Source organism: Cervus elaphus, chromosome 19 (assembly GCF_910594005.1).
Source record: "Cervus elaphus chromosome 19, mCerEla1.1, whole genome shotgun sequence".
Taxonomy (NCBI): Eukaryota; Metazoa; Chordata; class Mammalia; order Artiodactyla; family Cervidae; genus Cervus; species Cervus elaphus.
Genome location: NC_057833.1, coordinates 90,770,271 through 90,789,867, shown reverse-complemented (window position 1 = coordinate 90,789,867; position 19,597 = coordinate 90,770,271). Strand labels below are relative to the sequence as shown.

General features: G+C 37.3%; 1 protein-coding gene across 2 annotated transcripts in view; it reads left to right on the top strand.

Moving 5' to 3' along the window:
• The window catches only part of XRN1 (5'-3' exoribonuclease 1), a 109,941-nt gene that overhangs the window by 3,781 nt on the left and 86,563 nt on the right, over nt 1-19,597 (top strand). For both annotated transcript variants that reach the window (XM_043875093.1, XM_043875091.1), the window contains exons 2-10: nt 7,863-8,095; nt 12,584-12,681; nt 13,799-13,908; nt 13,999-14,109; nt 15,582-15,664; nt 16,898-16,985; nt 17,067-17,235; nt 18,122-18,189; nt 18,511-18,648. In XM_043875093.1, coding sequence (XP_043731028.1) covers nt 7,863-8,095; nt 12,584-12,681; nt 13,799-13,908; nt 13,999-14,109; nt 15,582-15,664; nt 16,898-16,985; nt 17,067-17,235; nt 18,122-18,189; nt 18,511-18,648 — 1,098 coding nt within the window. The remainder of the gene's footprint in view (nt 1-7,862; nt 8,096-12,583; nt 12,682-13,798; nt 13,909-13,998; nt 14,110-15,581; nt 15,665-16,897; nt 16,986-17,066; nt 17,236-18,121; nt 18,190-18,510; nt 18,649-19,597) is intronic.

Below are 19,597 nucleotides of genomic sequence, written 5' to 3'. Positions count from 1 at the left end.
CTTGGCTGCAAAGAATATAATCAATCTAATTTTGGTATTGACCATATGGTGATGTCCATGTGTAGAGTCTTCTCTTGTGTTGTTGGAAGAAGGTGTTTGCTATGACCAGTGCATTCTCTTGGCAGAACTCTGAGCGTTTGCCCTGCTTCATTCTGTACTCCAAGGCCACATATGCCTTGTTACTCCAGGTGTTTCTTGACTTCCTACTTTTGCATTCCAGTCCCCTATAATGAAAAGGACATCTTTTTGGGGTGTTAGTTCTAAAAGGTCTTGTAGGTCTTCATAGAACTGTTCAACTTCAGCTTCTTCAGCATTACTGGTCGGGGCATAGACTTGGATTACCATGATGTTGAATGGTTTGCCTTGGAAATGAAGAGAGATCATTCTGTTGTTTTTGAGATTGCATCCAAGTACTGCATTTCGAACTCTTTTGTTGACTATGAGGGCTACTCCATTTCTTCTAAGGGATTCTTTCCCACAGTAATAGATATGATGGTCATCTGAGTTAAATTCACCCATTGCAGTCCATTTTAGTTCGCTGATTACTAAAATGTCGAAGTTCGTTGTTGCCATCTCCTGTTTGACCTCTTCCAATTTGCCTTGATACATGGACTTAACATTCCGGTTCCTATGCAATATTGCTCTTTACAGCATCGGACCTTGCTTCCATCACCAGTCACTGCACAACTGGGTGTTGTTTTTGCTGTGGCTCCATCTCTTCTTTCTTTATGGAGTTATTTCTCTGATGATCTCCAGTAGCATGTTGGGCACCTACCGATCTGGGGAGTTCATCTTTCAGTGTCCTATCTTTTTGCCTTTTCATGCTGTTCATGGGGTTCTCAAGGCAAGAATACTGAAGTGGTTTGCCATTCTCTTCTCCAGTGGGCCACATTTTGTCAGAACTCTCCACCATGACCCGTCTGTCTTGGGTGACCCTACGTGGCATGGCTCATAGTTTCATTGAGTTAGATAAGGCTGTGGTGATGTGATTGGATTGGTTAGTTTTCTGTGATTGTGGTTTCTGTCTGTCTGCCCTCTGACGCCTTCACTCAGTGCCTGCCATCTTGCTGGGACCCTGGACGTGGGGTATCTCCTCATGGCCTCTGCTCCTGACCTTGGACATGGGCTATCTCCTCTTGGCTGCTCACCGCTCCAGCGCCATGCAGCCACCGCCCACCACCCCTTACTATCAAAGGAGGTTAATGACATTGTATAGGAGACAGGGATCAAGAGAATTCCCCAAGAAAAAGAAATGCAAAAAAGCAAAATGGCTCTCTGAGGAGGCCTTAGAAACAGCTGTGAAAAGAAGCGAAGCAAAAAACAAAGGAGAAAAGAAAAGATACACCCGTTTGAATGCAGAGTTCCAAAGAATAGTAAGGAGAAGGAAATAGGAAGGAGTAATAATAATAGGAAGGAAAGCCTTCCTCAATGATCAGTGCAAAGAAATAGAGGAAAACAATAGAAAGGGAAAGACTAGAGATCTCTTGAAGAAAATTAGAGATACCAAGGGAATATTTCATGCAAAGATGGGCTCAGAAATGCAAAGATGGGCTCAGAAATGGTATGGACCTAACAGAAGCAGAAGATATTAAGAAGAGGTGGCAAGAATACACAGAACTGTACAAAAAAGATCTTCACAACCCAGATGATCACTATGGTGTGATCACTCACCTAGAGCCAGACATCCTGGAATGTGAAGTCAAGTGGACCTTAGGAAGCATCACTACGAACAAAGCTAGTGGAGGTGATGGAATTCCAGTTGAGCTATTCCAAATCCTAAAAGATAATGCTGTGAAAGTGCTGCACTCAATATGCCAGCAAATTTGGAAAACTCAGCAGTGGCCACAGGACTGGAAAAGGTCAGTTTTCATTCCAATCCCAAAGAAAGGCAATGCCAGAGAATGTTCAGACTACTGCACAATTGCACCCAGCTCACACGCTAGTAAAGTAATGCTCAAAATTCCCCAAGCCAGACTTCAACAGTATGTGATCCAAGAACTTTCAGATGTTAATGCTGGATTTAGAAGAGGCAGAGGAACCAGAGATCAAATTGCCAACATCTGTTGGATCATCGTAAAAGCAAGAGAGTTCCAGAAAAACATTTACTTCTGCTTTATTGACTCTGCCAAAGCCTTTGACTGTGTGGATCACAAGAAACTGTGGAAAATTCTTAAAGAGATGGGAATAGCAGACCACCTGACCTGCCTCCTGAGAAATCTGTATGCAAGTCAAGAAGCAACAGTTAGAACTGGACATGGAACAACAGACTGGTTCCAAACTGGGAAAGGAGTCCTTCGAGGCTGTATATTGTCACCCTGCTTATTTAACTTATATGCAGAGTACATCATGAGAAATGCTGGACTGGATGAAGCACAAGCTGGAATCAAGATTGCCAAGCGAAATATCAATAACCTCAGAAACACATGACACCACCCCATGGCAGAGAGAGAAGAGGTACTGAAGAGCCTCTTGATGAAAGTGAAAGAGGAGAGGAAAAAGCCAGCTTAAAACTCAACATTCAGAAAACTAAGATCATGGCATCCGGTCCCATCACTTCATTGCAAATAGATGGGAAAACAATTGAAACATTGAGAGCTTATTTTCTTGGACTCCAAAATCACTGCATATGGTGACTACAGCCATGAAATTAAAAGACACTTGCTCTTCAGAAGAAAAGCTATGACCAACCAAGAAGGCATATTAAATAGCAGGGCCATTACTTCGCCAACATATGTCCATCTAGTCAAAGCTAGATGTACTAGCTAGACATCCCAGTAGTCATGTATGGATGTGAAAGTTGGACCATAAATAAAGCTGAGCACTGAAGAATTGATGCTTTTGAACTGTGTTGTTGGAGAAGACTCTTGAGAGTCCCTTGCACCGCAAGGAGATCAAACCAGTCAATCCTAAAGGAGATCAGTCCTGAATATTCATTGGAAGACAGATGCTGAAGCTGAAACTCCAATACTTTGGCCACCTGATGCGAAGAACTGACTCCTTAGAAAAGACCGTGATGCTGGGAAAGATTGAAGGCGGGAGGAGAAGGGGACGATAGAGGATGAGATGGTTGAATGGCATCACTGACTCGATGGACATAAGTTTGAGCAAGCTCTGGGAGTTGCTGATGGACAGGGAAGCCTGGAGTGCTGCAGTCCATGGGGTTGCAAAGAGTCTGACATGACTGAGTGACTGAGCTGAACTGAGTAATTTACTGCCTTTAGTTTGTAGGATATATGTGGAAACAGGAAGGAATATGGCAACTGGTGGGAGAGATAACAGCCAAATCATATAGGACATTTTATGGCATTAAGAATTTGTAGTAAAAAAAAAAAAAAAAGAATTTGTAGTATAAGTTTAAAAAGGCAGCCATGTGATCAGATTATGCTTTAGGAAAATGGCTAAGCTGTGGTGTGAAAACTAGAAACAGGTACTACAGATGGAAAACTGAAGGTATGAAGTAAGGTGGGAAATCTGGAGATGGGGAAAAAGATTGGGTTGCCTAAGACAATGAGAATGGGTAGGAAGGTGATATTCTGGGAACATTTAAGATGTTAAAAACAAAATGAAATCTTTATGGCTAATTAGATATACAGTAGAAGGAGAGGGGAAAGTATAAGATACTTTCTAACTTGCAGATGTAAGAACTCAGTATTATGTCTTAGTAAAAGAGCAGGATTCTTTTGTGTGTGATCATTTTCTTCACCACATTGGCTGATGATTATCATTCCGTATCTTTCTTACTAATCTGAAACCTAAGGGAATTAAAAATTTTTTGTCAAAAAGGAAAATTACGGTTTTTTCAGTTTATAAAGGTGCTCATTATATAAAAGTTCATATAATGCAGAAAGATGTGAAAGGTATCATATAGTCGCAGTCAGTCAGTGAAAGTCACTCAGTTGTCTTGTACTTTTTGCGACCCCATGGACTGTGGCCTGCCAGGCTTCTCTGTCCATGGAATTCTCCGTGCCAGAATACTGGACTGGGTAGCCGTTGCCTTCTCCAGGGGATCTTCCCAACCCAGGGATCAAACCCAGGTCTCCAAAATTGCAGGCTGATTATTTACAGTCTGGGCTCCCTGGGAAGACCAGTGTATAGCCTAGAGGAAAGAAGAGCAAATGAGATTCATCATCCAGGATTAAAGACCAGTAGCATCTTGTTTCTGTATCCTTCTAACTTTTCTATGCAGATACACATGTAGATAAGTATTTTCAAAACATGGGAGAATAATTCACCTGCTGTTTTATAACTTACTTTTGTCACTTGACTATATATATTATGTACTTTGTGTGTGCATGCCCAGTTAGTAGCCCAGCAGGCTCCTCTGTCCATGGGATTCTCCAGGGAATACTGGAGTTAGTTGCCATGCCTTCCTCCATGGGATGTTCCCAATCCAGGGATCAAACCCACATCTCTTAGATCCCCTCATTGGCAGGCCGATTATTTACTACTGCGCCACCTGGAGATCATTTTGTACATTATCCCGTACCAAATATGAATAATAATGTCATAATTTGTAATAGCTTTGTAATACTCGGTTGTGTTAATGTACCATTTTCAGTTTTCTTTATTATTAGGCATTGTTTTCATTTTTTATCTTTTCTGAGCATACTACCGTGAATAATTTTGTAGTTATATATTTGTGTACATTTGACATTTCTGATTATTTCTCAGAATAAATTTCTAATAGTAGAAATCCTGAGTCAAAGATTGCACACCTCAGATTTTGATACATGTTTTCATGTTCATTATACCAGTTTATATTACCATCCCAGACTGTTGTGTGTAAATGCCACCTCTCTTTTCTGACTCTGTGATTTTCCTCTAATGTAAAATGGGAAATCTAAATATCTTTTCTTTTAAGATTTTTAACCATAATTGAGAGAATGAATATGTGTTTAACCCAATGTTTGACACCTAATAAGTACTTAATAAATGCCAGCTCTTGCTTTTATTAACATGAAATATGCATTTCTCCAAACCCTTACCTATACTGGGTAACATTAGTCTTTTGCCAACATTATGGGAAAAATGATGTATCATATTAATTAGAAATCGGGTATGTTGAACATTTTTTTCATATGATTTAAACTTTATGTTTCTTCCTTTTTGAATTGCTTTGCATTTTCCATGCTTTTAACATATAATGTTTTTCTTACTTAATATTTTAGGGGTTTTTTTGTATATTAGAAGTATTGACTTTGTCCTAATTTGCAAGCATCTTCCTGCATTTTGTCATTTTTCAGTTGAGTTTGTTTATGACACTTTCTTGTTAACCCTACAAGATTTTAAAAATACATTTTCAGGTAGCCAACTTCATCATTTGTTTGATTTATGATTTCTGACTTTCCCCACCTGAAAACTACCAATGTATTTGTATATAATTTTCTGACTTATATTTATCACATTAAAATGTCTAATCCTTCTGACATTATTTTGTTATAAGTTGAATTACAGTTTTGTTTCCAAGTAGTTAGCTAGGTGCCCCATCCCTTTTTTTCACTGATTTGGAATGTCTCTTATGTACTACATTTCTGTGTCTCCTTGGACTACAGCTAAAACTATTTGGTTCAATTAAACTATTTTTTAATTTAAAATATCATATAGGGCAGGTTTTCTGTCATTACTGTCCCTGTAATATGCATCCCTGCATGATTATTTCCTAAGGAAATTTTGTAATCATTTTATAAAGTACCTCCACCCCCTCCAAAAAAATAATCACATTGAGATTTTGATTGAGGTTTTTAGATTTCTTGAAACAGTAATTTTTTTTTTTTTTTTTTAAGATTTATTTACTTATGGCTGTGTTGGGTCTTTGTTGCTGTGGGTAGGCCTTCTCCAGTTGCAGTGAGGGGGGACTACTCTCTAGTTGAAGTTCTTGGGTTTCTCACCTCAGTGGTTTTTCTTATTGCTCAGCATGAGATCTAGGCACAGGGGCTTCAGTGGTTGCATCATGTGGACTCAGTAACTGTGGAGCACAGGCTTAGTTGTCCTGAGGCATGTGGGATCTTCCCAGGCCAGGGATCGAATGAACCTGTGTGCCCTGCACTGTTAAGGGGATTCTTTACCACTGAGCCACGAGGGAAGCCCCAAACAGTAAGTCTTAAATGTACATTTAGAACCTCATGATCACAATTGTCATTTCATTTGAACCTGTTACTCAGTAAGAGCATTTAAATTATTTTTTGTGTAATAGTACAATCTTATGTAAAGGGGTGTTTTATAAATATGTTTTTGTGGTGTTCATTGATTCAAAGACCAAAACTTTACCCCTAAAACTCAAAGGCATACTGTTTTCTCAATAATAAGAAAATATATTATTACCTAAGTGAAGTGAAAGTGAAAGTCACTCAGTAGTGTCTGACTTTCTGAGACCCCAGTCCATGGAATTCTCCAGGCCAGAATACTGGAGTACTTTCCCTTCTCCAGGGCATCTTCCCAACCCAGGGATCGAACCCAGGTCTCCCACATTGCCAGGTGGATTCTTTACCAGCAGAGCTACCAGGGAAGCCCCTTTGTTACCTATGCCTGTGGTAAAATTTGAATAATTGTTTCAGAGATAGTTTTCATTAAGTTTAAGAAAGCCCATTATGTTTTTATATTTGAAAATTCAAAATACGCTTTCTTTCATTAGCATATAAGGCAGGCTCCTCTCACGTTCCTTTATTGTACTAGATATTAAGTTGTGCCTGTTTCAGTTTTTTGTGTTGTATATTTGTTTCAGAGCATTCACCTTGAAGTGAAGTGTTAGTTCGCCTTGAAGTGAAGTGTTAGTTGCTCAGTCGTGTCCAACTTTTTGTGACCCCACAGACTATAGCTTGCCAGGCTCCTCTGTCCATGGAATTCTCCAGGCAAGAATACTGGAGTGGTTGCCATTCCCTTCTCCTGGGGATCTTCCCAACCCAGGGAAGGAAGCTGGGTCTCCTGCATTATAGGCATATTATTTACCCGAGTCTGAGCCATGAGGGAAGCCTTGCTCATAAATATTTAAATGGAGGAAAAGTAGATCAGAATCAGAACCATGAAGGCCTTTCTGTAATAGGAGATGCCTCTTAGCCAAAATTTAGAAATTATTTAATCCATGAATGAAAAATCAGTTTTCAAAATTTCCTAAATTTCTTGGCATAATCTAAGCTTTATAAATTAATATAACTAAATTAGTGATTCTATTTTCAGTGAAAGCTTTCTAGGTGGTGCTAGTGATAAAGAACCTGCCTGCCAGTGCAGGAGACATAAGAGATGCAGGTTCAATCCCTGGGTTGGGAACATCCCCTGGAGGAAGGCATAGCGACCCATTCCAGGATTCTTCCCTGGAAAATTCCATGGACAGAGAATCCTGGCAGGCCACAGTCCTTGGGGTTGCAAAGAGTTGGACACAAGTGAAGCAACTGAGCACGCACGCACACACACACGCACACTTCAGTGAAACCAAATATTCAATGAGGCTTTAAATCGCTTGTAAAACCTTTTAATGACCATGTGCATATAGCCATTTGATATAAATATGTATCATGTTACCCATTTATAGAGAAAATTGAGGCTTTTAGAAATTAATCTCAAACGGAAGAAAGGAGACTAATATTTTGAGTACCAGATCAATCAAGTACTTTATTTGATGTATTCTCAGGTTATCATATTTTAAATAAGTAAATAATTTCCTGGCAGTAAGTGTGATCAAGCTTTTGGTGCATAGTGTAACCACATAATATGTCTCTGTCTTCCTTATTCCTCCTGTTTGTTTATTTATTCAACTGTGTTTACTGAGTTTTTATATAATCAGAATAATCCCCTATATCCTGCTTTTTATCAGATGCTTATGTATATGTGATTATAATAATGGTCTTGGTCATTTTTTTGTTTTTTAGATTCCTGAATTTGATAACTTATACCTGGATATGAATGGAATTATACATCAGTGTTCCCATCCTAATGATGATGATGTTCACTTCAGAATTTCAGATGATAAAATCTTCACTGATATTTTTCACTACTTGGAGGTGTTGTTCCGCATTATTAAGCCCAGGAAAGTATTCTTCATGGCTGTTGATGGTGTGGCTCCTCGAGCAAAGATGAACCAACAGCGTGGGAGGCGTTTTAGGTAAAACATTTATAATTTGTTTTAGAATGCCATTTAGATTAATAAAATATAATATTTTAAAGATAACTGGCTTGGTTTAACACAGTGCGTCTCCTTCTCATGCTTCTTTTCTGCTTAAATCCCCTGCAGAAATGGAAGTATCTCACACTTACCATGGCACATTTTATCCAAGTAAACAAATTAATTATTCAAATGACATGTTATTTCTCAGGGTATATGTTGGATTAGATAAAGTTACTCTGTTCTCTGTCACAAATTTTTCAGACTTCTCAAAACTTAGTAATTTGGAATAGTCATAGTAAAGTTCCTATAGTATTTCATCCTGAGCTATGGAACTGTGTAGTGAATGAGAGATTGTGCTAATGAGGATGTCACTGACATTTAATTTGACCCCGGGCTTGATTCTGACTCTGCTTGAATATGGGTCCTCTGAATAGAAAGGCAAATGAAACTGGGAGGTGATTAGGGAGTAGAAGAGAGCTGAGTTAGGACACTTAAGTATTATCAACCCTTTGGATAACTTGGGGAGTAAGAGAAGTAAAAGGTTGGAAAAGGGTTGTACACAGAAAAACAATGCTAAAGTAAAAATCCTGTACCTGTGGGATATTTCTAAATAACAGTGAAAACATGCTGTGTCCTTGTTTTGAGTAGTAAAAGTAAAGTTAAGAGGGTTGTTGGAGGTGAAGGAAAGAAACCCTGAGTCTAGTGAGTTTGATAGGTCCATAGCATAATGGGTCCTTTCCTTTTATCACAGTCGTAGGTAAAGGAGAGAAAGGGCTCTGTTGAATCAAACGTGGAAAAGATCAAGGAAGGTTGGGAGAGGACTTCGGAGGAGTTTAGCCCTGAGAATGGGAAGAGGATGGTAAACTATAGAGATTTAAATATCAAAAGAGAAAAGACACTGAAGATACTGGAACAATGAACTCCTTGAAGACAGGGGCCATCTCTTACTCAAATTTAGATTCTCAAGTACCACCCAAGACTTTAATCTGAATATCCAAAAACTGTGCCCTGGAAACTGTTTTTTTTTTTTTTACCAGATTCTCCTGATAATTGTTAAACTAATTTTGGGGAGCTGCTGGGCTAGAAAATCTAGTGTTGAAAAGGGATTATATAAGCCCACTGTGTCAGTCACTGTTCAGTTACAGGTAATAGAAGTTTGGTCTAAGCAGAAAGGGATATAATACAGAGAATTGGGTACTTATAAAATCATTGTGAAAGTCAAAAGATTTCTGTCCCCCAGTAGTAGATATAATGACCATCTAAATTAAATTTGCCCAATCCTGTCCATTTTAGTTCACTGATTCCTAAGGTGTTGCTATTCAATCTTGCCATCTCCTTGCTCATATCCAATTTACCTTCATTCATGGACCTAACATTCCAGGTTCCAATGTGGTATTGTTCTTTATAGCACTGGCTTTACTTTCACCACCAGACACACCCACAATTGAGTGTCATTTCCACTTTGGCCCAGCTGCTTCATTCTTTCTGGAGCTATTTGTAATTGCCCTTCACCCATCCCCAGTAGCATATTGAACACCTTCCAACCTGGGAGACTCCTGTTCGAGTGTCATATCTTTGCCTTTCTATGCTATTCATGAGGTTCTCTAGGCAAGAATACTGGACTGGGTTGCTGTTTCCTCCTCCAGTGTACCACATTTTGTCAGAACTCTTCACTGTGACCCGTCCGTCTTGTGTGGCCTACACAGCATGGTTCATAGCTTCATCAAGTTATGTAAGTCCCTTCACCATGACAAGGCTGTGATCCATGAAGGGGTCAATTTAGTTATAATTCAACAATAAAGAAGCCATAAATTTATCTGTTAGCTCCAAGGCCCCAAAACACCTGCCATATCTATACTGGAAAAAAAAAACCAGATGCCCTGCACCTTGCTTCTCAGCACTTATAAAGTTGCTAAATATTGAAATCTCTTTTGCTGTTGGTAAAACACACCCCTGCCTACAACCCCAGTGCCACAACTGTCATGTACACTTACCAAACTTCTCCCTTCCAAATGTTTTATGGAAACATCTGACAAAATCTAAGTCACATCCAGAAACCTAGCTGAAGGAAGCCTGAGAGTTTAATTTTTTATAGCTTTCCCACCTCAGAAGATGAACTAGAAGAAAGGAGTGGATGTTGAGGGCCAATTCACCATAACCACCACAAGCGTTTGCTCAGTACTGTGGTGGCATCCCGCGCTCCATGTTTCCCCAAAGTCCCCCAGCTAGCCCTATCTCATTCTCCATAGTGACTGTTGCCTTCATTCGTATTCTCTGATCATAATCTCTACACATCTCTTACTCATTTTTAAATCTGCTCCTTTCATCCCCCTCATGCCACTGAAATTTCCTTACAAAATTACAAATAAATTTCTTAAAGAGACTAAATCTAAAGAATAATTCTGTTTTTATATTGCTTCATTTATCTCCTGTATTTAGCAGTGTTGACCATTATTTCTCTCTTGAACTTCTTTCCTATAACCTTCAGGTAACTACTGTCTTTGACCAGGAGTCAAGCCTGGGCCCCAGGAATGGAAGCACTGAGTCCTAACCACTGGACCACCAGGGAATTCCCTCCAACACTACCTTTCAAAAGAAAAACAAAAGTTTATTTATTTGGTTGTGCTGGGCCTTAGTTGTGGCATGTGGAATTTAGTTCCCTGACCAGGGACTGAACCCTGGCCACCTGCATTGAGAGCACAGAGTCTTAGCCCCTGGACCACCAGGGAGGTCCCCGACTCTACCTTCTTAATCTCCTTATCTTCTCTTCCCCTCCTTTTTTTTTTCTTAAAAACTGATGTTTCTTAAGGTTCTGTCCTGTGTCCTGAGAGATTTTATCCAGTGGCTTTAATTACTGAAACTGGACTGACTCCCAAGTTATCTTTTGGTGGATATCTCTTCTCAGAACTTCTGTATATCCAAATGCCTGCTAAATGACTCTGGATACCACAGTTACATTTCAGGCTTAACATATTCAGAATTGAACTCATCTTTGCCTCAAACTTGCCTTCCTTCTATGTCCTTATTTCTGTGGAAGCAGCATGCAAATAGCTGCTCAACTCCAAAGTCCAAGAGAAATTTGAACCTCTCCCTCTTCCTCATTCCTCACATCTAAGTCATATCTATTTACTTCTTTTCATCTTTACTGCTACTGCGTCAGTCTGGCCTTCATAATCTTCTACCTAGACTAGTAGTTTTACCTTATTCCTGTCCCAGACATTCTCTGTATTACAGCTACATTAAACAGTGTATTTAATTTCTATCTATTTCTTATACTCTAGGGCTTCCCTGGTGGCTCAGATGGTAAAGAATCTGCCTGCAATGCAGGGACCTGGATTTGATCTCTAGGTCTGGAAGATCCCCTGGAGAAGGGAATGGCTACTCTAGTGCCTGGAGAATTCCATGGACAGAGGAGCCTGGCAGGTTCTAGTCCATGGGGTCGCAAAGAGTCGGACACGACTGAGCGACTATCTCTTCACTGTTTTCTTACACTCTGTCTAGCGTGTAAACTCTAAGAAGAGGAATCATTTCTTTTTTGTTGTAGCCCAAGAACTTATCACATAGTAACATTGAATAATCATTTCTTCAAAGAAGAAAGAGGAGAAATGAGGAAAGAATGGCTTCTATTGGAGAGATTACAAATGAGTTGTTATCTTCAAAGTTTTTGTTATATTGAAGAGGTTGGTGAGAGAGAGGTGAACTCTTCTTTCAAACAAAGAAGAGTTTATCACAGAAATAGAATTCAACAGAGCACAGTAGTTAGAACTAGTAACAGGGCTGTAGAAAATGTACATAAAGCAGGAGTTACTAAATTACGTGCCTTGTGGCATATTTGTGTGCCACACGTGAGTTACCAGAGAAACCATACTGGAATTGGGATGCTGATATTCAAACCTGTTTCTGTCAGACTCTAAAATAATCATCTTCTTCCTAGTAAATTCTGTTGCCTCAAAAATGAAATCATTTTGGCTACTGATGTCATTAATGTTATTAGGCTTTCATTTTAGATATTTTCATGAGGGAATCCAAAGGTGTACATTGTAATTTTATAATTATTTTTATGTAATATTCTTAGAGATCATTTTAGTAACGTACTTCTTGTTTGGTGTTATTAAATGTAGTGTGCATAATGAATGTTTATGCTATACTTTTGAAATTATTTCTAGAACCAATATGTATGTTTGTGATAAGAAAAGAATTATTTTATAATAAGTATTTATAACATTCTATGTCAGTTTTATATCATTATAATGTTCTGCTTCTATAGTCCATAGCTGAAAAACTTATTTCTTTAAATAAATAAAACAAGCAAATCTGAGGCTCATTTTTATTGGTTATAGTCATTTCAAAACTTACATGTTTTGAACTTAAAATTGATGAATTAGTATTTAGTTACAAAAGCTTCTAAATGACAGTTTACTGTATGTAGAGATCTCTTTTTTTCCCAGAAAGTTGAGGATTCTTTTTTTCCCCTTAACATTTAAGGTCAGCAAAGGAGGCTGAAGACAAAATTAAAAAGGCAATAGAAAAAGGAGAAACTCTTCCTGCAGAGGCCAGATTTGATTCCAACTGCATTACACCAGGTAAATTCACTGAGAGAAAAATTCTAGGAAATTTAAAATGTAAATTTAGTTTTCTTTTGTAACCTTTTTTTTTGTCCTTAGAATTCCATTTGTTGTATTTTCCCAGTTATGTCACTTCATAGGATGGTCTGGTCACCTTGGTTATAAATGCCCTTATGAAGACCCACTGTAGGAATTTTACAGATGCTGATAGAGCAACTATGGACAGGATTCTCCCACATGCACAGAATTCCTGACCTAGAACGAACTTACAAGATCAGTCCTAGTCTTGGCATTTATTTGTATGAGAACTGACTCAGTGAGGTTGTAGCTCACCCAAGTTCATCTAGCCAGCTTGTTTTATTCAGGATAAGAAACCCATTTTCCTTATCTAGAATGCTTACTGTTTTGCTCCTCAGAGGTGGTTAAGACTTCTGTGACTTTAAGGATTAATTATCAGTATTACAAGTTTAATTTTAAATGCAATAGCATAGTCTGCACTTCCTAGAGTCTAACATCATTATAACCCTTCACATTGAAGAAAAGTCTTAAAATTGTATCTTCTCATTAATTTCTTACTGTGGTAGTTTTCTCTTCATTACGTGCCCTAATGACACTGCTCAATTTAATAAGCAGTTTATCATTATATGGTTTAAGACTGTGTTGCCTTTGACTGTTGATCATCTAGGCTTTTCCTAAAACATAATCATTGTATACTCTGTTTCCAGATTAATAGTAATTTTTTTTAGTTAAAAGTAGTAATAATAACAGTTGTTGTTGTTATTGGCAATCTTACAAAAAGAAAACAAAAACTTTTAGAATCCAGCAGAGGAGATAGAAGATTGAAGTTTGTTAGATAGTTGAAACTCTGCCCTTGTGTGAAATATTTGAAGTATAGTCCCAAGGCAGTAGTAAAATTCTTCGACTTTCTATATCTGACATTAACCTCACATAGGGCTGACTAGTGAAATTGGAAATAGTTGTGATATTTCCTCGGGAAAGATGCAACATGATTTGCTTTTCAAGATAAGCAAGAGAGCTTTCAGCCTCCCCACCCATATCCAGTTTCATGCTATCACTGATAACTCTGTTTTTATATCTCATTCAGATTAAATTTCTAAAATCGTTTTATTTAAAGGGACTGAATTCATGGCCAGGTTACATGAACATCTGAAGTACTTTGTAAATATGAAAATTTCTACAGACAAATCGTGGCAAGGAGTTACCATCTACTTCTCAGGCCATGAGGTTATTATCTTTTCTTATTTAAACAGTTTTTCAACTGAATCTTGAGAAATGTAGCATATTACTGCATTTTTTTTTTAACATTATATCTAGACTCCTGGAGAAGGAGAGCATAAAATCATGGAGTTTATCAGATCCGAGAAGGCAAAGCCAGATCATGATCCAAACACCAGGCACTGTCTTTATGGTTTAGATGCTGACTTGGTAGGTAAAATGCTTATTGTTACTGTAGTTTTATGCCATTATGATAATTATCTGTTTAGGAAACTTAGTCTTAATATTAGCAGATTTCTGGTTGTGGAAAGGAATATTAGAGACATGATGATAATTGCTACTTCTGCTGTTACCAAAGTTCAAAACATTTGGAAAAGGTGTTCTTTTGCCATTGTTTATGATCAACAGGTGCGTATAGTTAGTATTCACACCTGACTGACCCTAGTGCCATGAATTCTCTGTTGAGTTCTGGGTAGAGGACCCTTTTTGTTCTCATGCTTAATACAGGGTTTTTAATACCACCTGATAACTCCGCAACCCAAGTTTGCTAGACGTTTTTGCTGTTGTTGCTGCAGAGTCTTCATTGCTGCACTCGGGCTTTCTCTAACTGCAGTGAGTGGGGGCTACTTTTCATTGCATTGTGCAGGGTTCTTATTGCAGTGGCTTCTCTTGTTGCAGAGCATGGGCTGTAGAGCATGGGCTTAGTAGTTGTGGCTCAAGGGCTCAGTTGCTCCACAGCAGCATCAGAACTTCCTGGACTAGGGATTGAGCTCGTGTCCCCTCCATTGGCAGGTGGATTCTTAACCACTGGACCACCAAGGGAAGTCCCTGCTAGACATTTTTTAACTTTTTATTACAGAAGTTTGCAAGAAGGAACAAAAATAGAAGAGTGAGCATAATGAACATCTTTGTGTCCTCCTTCCTCCATCGATTACTTTCAGCTCCTTTTCCTAACCATCTGTATCCTTCCTCCTCCTCCTCTGGATTCTTGAAGTATATGACATTATGTTATTTAATCTATAAATATTTCATGATCGAGAATATTAAAAATAATAAAATAGCTCCAGTGTCATTATCCCATATAAAACAATGTTAATAAATCACTCTTTAATATATAGAAAACCATTTAGCATTCTCATAAATGTTTTATTTTGTGTGAATCAGGATTAAATTAAACTCTGCATTGCAGTTGGTTGATATGTCTCACTAAACTATTTGACTTACTTTGGGGATTAGAATACTATGTGAGAATATTAACTGAAAAGATCCTTTCCCAGTTTTTTTTTTTCCAAGGTTTCACCTTCTAAAGGTATCCTGACCTCCAGAAGAGTCCTGTATTTTTCTGATTGGAAATGCTATTGCCTCTAATTCCTTCCCATTCCCCCATGGCAAGTAGAAAGAAATAAAAACCAAGAGAGATTATTATTATAGGGATGCAGTGGTGTGGTTGTAAAGGTTATGTGAGTCTAAGGTGAACATTGTTTTCTTAGGAAAGTACACACAATTTACCCCATTCATCACCTATAAATGGATCATATTTTGAAGTTTATATATTTAACTTGCTAATTATTTTCCTTAAATAAGCATGTTCTTCTTTATATAGAAATGTTGTTGATTGCTTTTGTGAACCTGATGCTATAAAAATGAGAGAATAAAAACATTTCTTAATCATTTTTCAACAGATTATGCTTGGATTAACAAGTCATGAGGCACATTTCTCTCTTTTAAGAGAAGAAGTTCGATTTGGTGGCAAAAAGACTCAAAGGTAAATCATACTGCCTATAAATTGGAAGGTAGACCAGAAATTAAATTAGGAATAGTAATCCCTTAACAGGCATATGGTCTGTAAATATTTTCTCCCATTCTGTGGGCTGCCTTTTGACCCTGTTGATAGTGTCATTTGATGTACAAAATTTTTAAATTTGATGAGTTCCGGTCTATATTTTTCTTTTGTTATGTATACATTTTAGTGTTGTTCCGTCATTCAGTCATGTTCAACTCTTTGCGACCCCATGGACTGCAGCACGCCAGCCTTCCCTGTGCTTCACTGTCTCCCAGAGTTGGCTCAAATTCATGTCCATTGAGTCATGTACAGTTCTTAGTGTGGTATCTAAGAAATCATTGCCGAATCCAATGTCATAAAGCTTTTTCCCATTTTAGTCTAAGGGTTTTATAAGTTTTAACTCTTACATTTAAGTCTTTGATCCATGTCAAGTTAATTTCAGTCTCTCAGCATTGATTATGCTCTTAGTGGTGGATTTTTCATAAATTCCCTTAATCATTCTAAGGAAATTCCTTTCTATTTCTGCATTGCTGAGTATTTTTATCATGAAAGGGTGTTGAATTTTGACATAGGCTTTTTCTGTTGAATGAGTATGTGGGTTTTTTTCCTTTGTTTATTAATATGGTGTATTACATTGATTTATCTTATGTTGAACCATTTTTGCATTCCTGTGAAAATGCCACTTGTTCATGGTGGATAAATGCTTTTAATATGCTCTAAAAAACTTACATTCTTACTTGTAATTAATCTTGGAATATAAGCCAACAGTGAGGAATATAGACCCCTGGACCAAGCCAGGGAAAGGTAAGAGGAGAAAGTAATAGTGTGCACCACTGAAGCCTTAACCTATACTGCAGTAGATATAAAAGTATATATACTCACTAATCTATATGCTTTTTGCTGGTAGCCATCCTTAAGTGGGCCAGAACAAATCCCATTGATTTCTTACATTTGTTATTTATTATTTAGACTTTCTTAATTCTGTGAGTCCTTCCACAGAAAGCGTGCTGTAAACCAATTATTTTGAACTTTATATCTATTATAATTGTTATTATGTTTTTATCTTACCATTACCCTGCAGCTTACATATAAATTACATGCCTTAATGACAAGAATTAATTATACTGTAGTGATAAATTTTATTTTAAGCCACACTTTTAAACTTGAACCTTAAAAATATAATTAACTCTGTGTTGATCATCTGACTAATTACAGGGTATGCGCACCAGAAGAAACCACATTTCACCTCCTACACTTGTCTTTAATGAGAGAGTATATTGACTATGAGTTTTCAGCATTAAAAGTAAGTATTAACATAAGTAGATCAGAGGTGAATATGCAGAAATTTCCAAAGGATTTGACTCTTTTCTTCATATTGCTATAGGACAAGATCACATTTAAATATGATATTGAAAGGATAATAGATGATTGGATTTTGATGGGATTTCTTGTTGGCAATGATTTTATCCCTCATCTACCTCATTTACATATTAATCATGATGCACTGCCTCTTCTTTATGGAACATATATTACCATCCTGCCAGAACTTGGGGGTAAGAAAAGTTTAATATCCATTTGAGGCTACTTTAATTTAAAACTCAACTAACCCTGGAAATGTCACTCAGTTTATTAGATTATTGTATGCACAGCTAAAGTAGGAAAAGAATTTAGAGTTTCTTTTAGTCTAAGGCACCAAGTTCTAAAGTTGCAATTTTCAATGGTTCACAAACAGAGAAGATGACACAAGTTAAGCAATCTCATTTATTCATAGATACCTAACTAATCTCTACCTTTAATGGCTTACAAAAGCCTGCAGAGGTTGTTGGTTTCACTTAGCTCTTTTCATGTTTAACTGTAGAAATTCAGTTTTCTGCATGGATAAACATCAGAGTATTTACTATCAGGGAGAGACTTTTAGGTTTACGGTGGGAAACTGACAGGTGGTGCTGACGCTGAATGAAGCAGACAGCCGAGTTCCCTGGCAGTCCAGGGGTTAGGACGCCACACATACACTGTCAAAGGCACGGGTTCAGTCTCTGGCCAGGGAACTAAGATCTTGCAGACCATACAGTGAATCAATCAATCAATCAATCGAGTAGCAGGATATTTGTCTTTTTCTTCTTAAGTTACCATATCAAATAAATGACCTCAATTCTAGAACTTGACTTAATTTAATTAACTGTCACCCCAGAGTTTGGAAATTTGGGAGGATTCTTATTATGCAAACCTGAAACTTTTTCTATTTTGCTTCAATTCTTACATATTGTGTATTACAGTAACATCAAGTCTGTAGAAACTAGGGTCACTTATATGGTCCAGCACTGAGTGGTTTTTCTTGATTAAGCGAAACTCAACGTTTTGTAAAAAAAAAAGAATTTATAAAATTTTTTTTTTTTTAATGTCAACATTTAGTGCAAATTCATTTTTTGTTCCGTTTAGGTTATATTAATGAAAGTGGGCATCTCAACTTACCTCGATTTGAGAAATACCTTGTGAAACTATCAGATGTAAGTAACTATAAGTTTTTGTTTTTCTGTCCCAGGGTAGCTATAAATGGTCAGTAACCAGTTACATAATACCAGAAGAAAAAATTTCTATAGTTCTACTCCAGTTGGTTATTTTGTATGAATAATTTCATCTAAATTATTTTTGTTTCTACTCACTTTTTATTTTTAGTTTTCAGAGTAGTAAATAAAGTCCCTATATGCATCAAAAGTAATATCTTCTGATTTCCTATGCCCTAGAAGCAGTCATTGTTAAAAGTTTGTTTTATTTTCTTCTAGACATACTTAAGTTATTTTAAAATAAATTTAACTATTTCTGTGTAGTTTGATCGAGAACACTTCAGTGAAGTTTTTGTGGACCTCAAGTGGTTTGAAAGCAAAGTTGGTAACAAGTACCTCAATGAAGCAGCAGGTGTTGCAGCAGAAGAAGCCAAGAACTTCAAGGAAAAGAAAAAATCAAAGGTGTCCATTTTTTTAGGTGTCCTTTCATTTTTTTACCTGTAAAGGTAAAACTGATATTCCTTGTTTCTCATTTTCTTTCTTGTGAATTTGGGGTTCCTCATTTTGGTTTCATTTCCTCTTGTCCTTTATGTTCATTTTAAAAATTGTTTGGTTTCTTTTTCTGTATTAGATACCATCATTTAAATCTGATCTTTGAAAAGCAGTTTATTTTTGCCATTGAAAAGCATTGCATTTTCTTTGCTCTTCCATTCTATTAATAAGTGTAGAGACATTTCTAAGAACCCAGAAAATTAGTTATCTCTTTAAAAATGTGGATATTTATAATAGCATTTAATGTTATAAGATCACTTATTTTTCTCTAGAAATAATTTATATATAAAATCATATGTAAAATACAGTGTCATAATATATGGTAAATGTTAGGTGCTTGATAAATGAATAATAGAGCCACTTAGAATATGCTAGTACCCTGTAAAACACCTTTTGTAAGCCGTAAAGAATGTCTTATGTGTGTTAGCTTGGAAAATAAACCTCTTCTGAAACTCTCCTCAGCCAGTCCATAGTTACTGGGTTCTGGTGAAATTGTTGCGCTTCCTGCAGTCTCTTGGCTGTACTGCTTCTATTTAAGTTCAAGCCTAATAGCTCTTGCTCCAGAAAGGGCAGCTATCCTGATCTTAGTAGTCTTTCTAACTGCTTAGCTTTTCCTCTATGGAACTTAGCAGCAGTTTGCATTCTACTCTGTTTTTTATCTTAATAAAACAGGCTCTGCAACTTTTGGGGGACGTTTACTCCAAACTTAAATATCAGTAATCCCTGGCTCCACCCACCTCAGCTCATTCCTTAAACTTCACAAGTCGTCTGGGGGTATGTAGTTAACTTTAGAGACACAGGTAAAACAAAGAAACTGGAGAAACAGCCCAGACAAGAAAATTGGCAGAGACCCTAGATT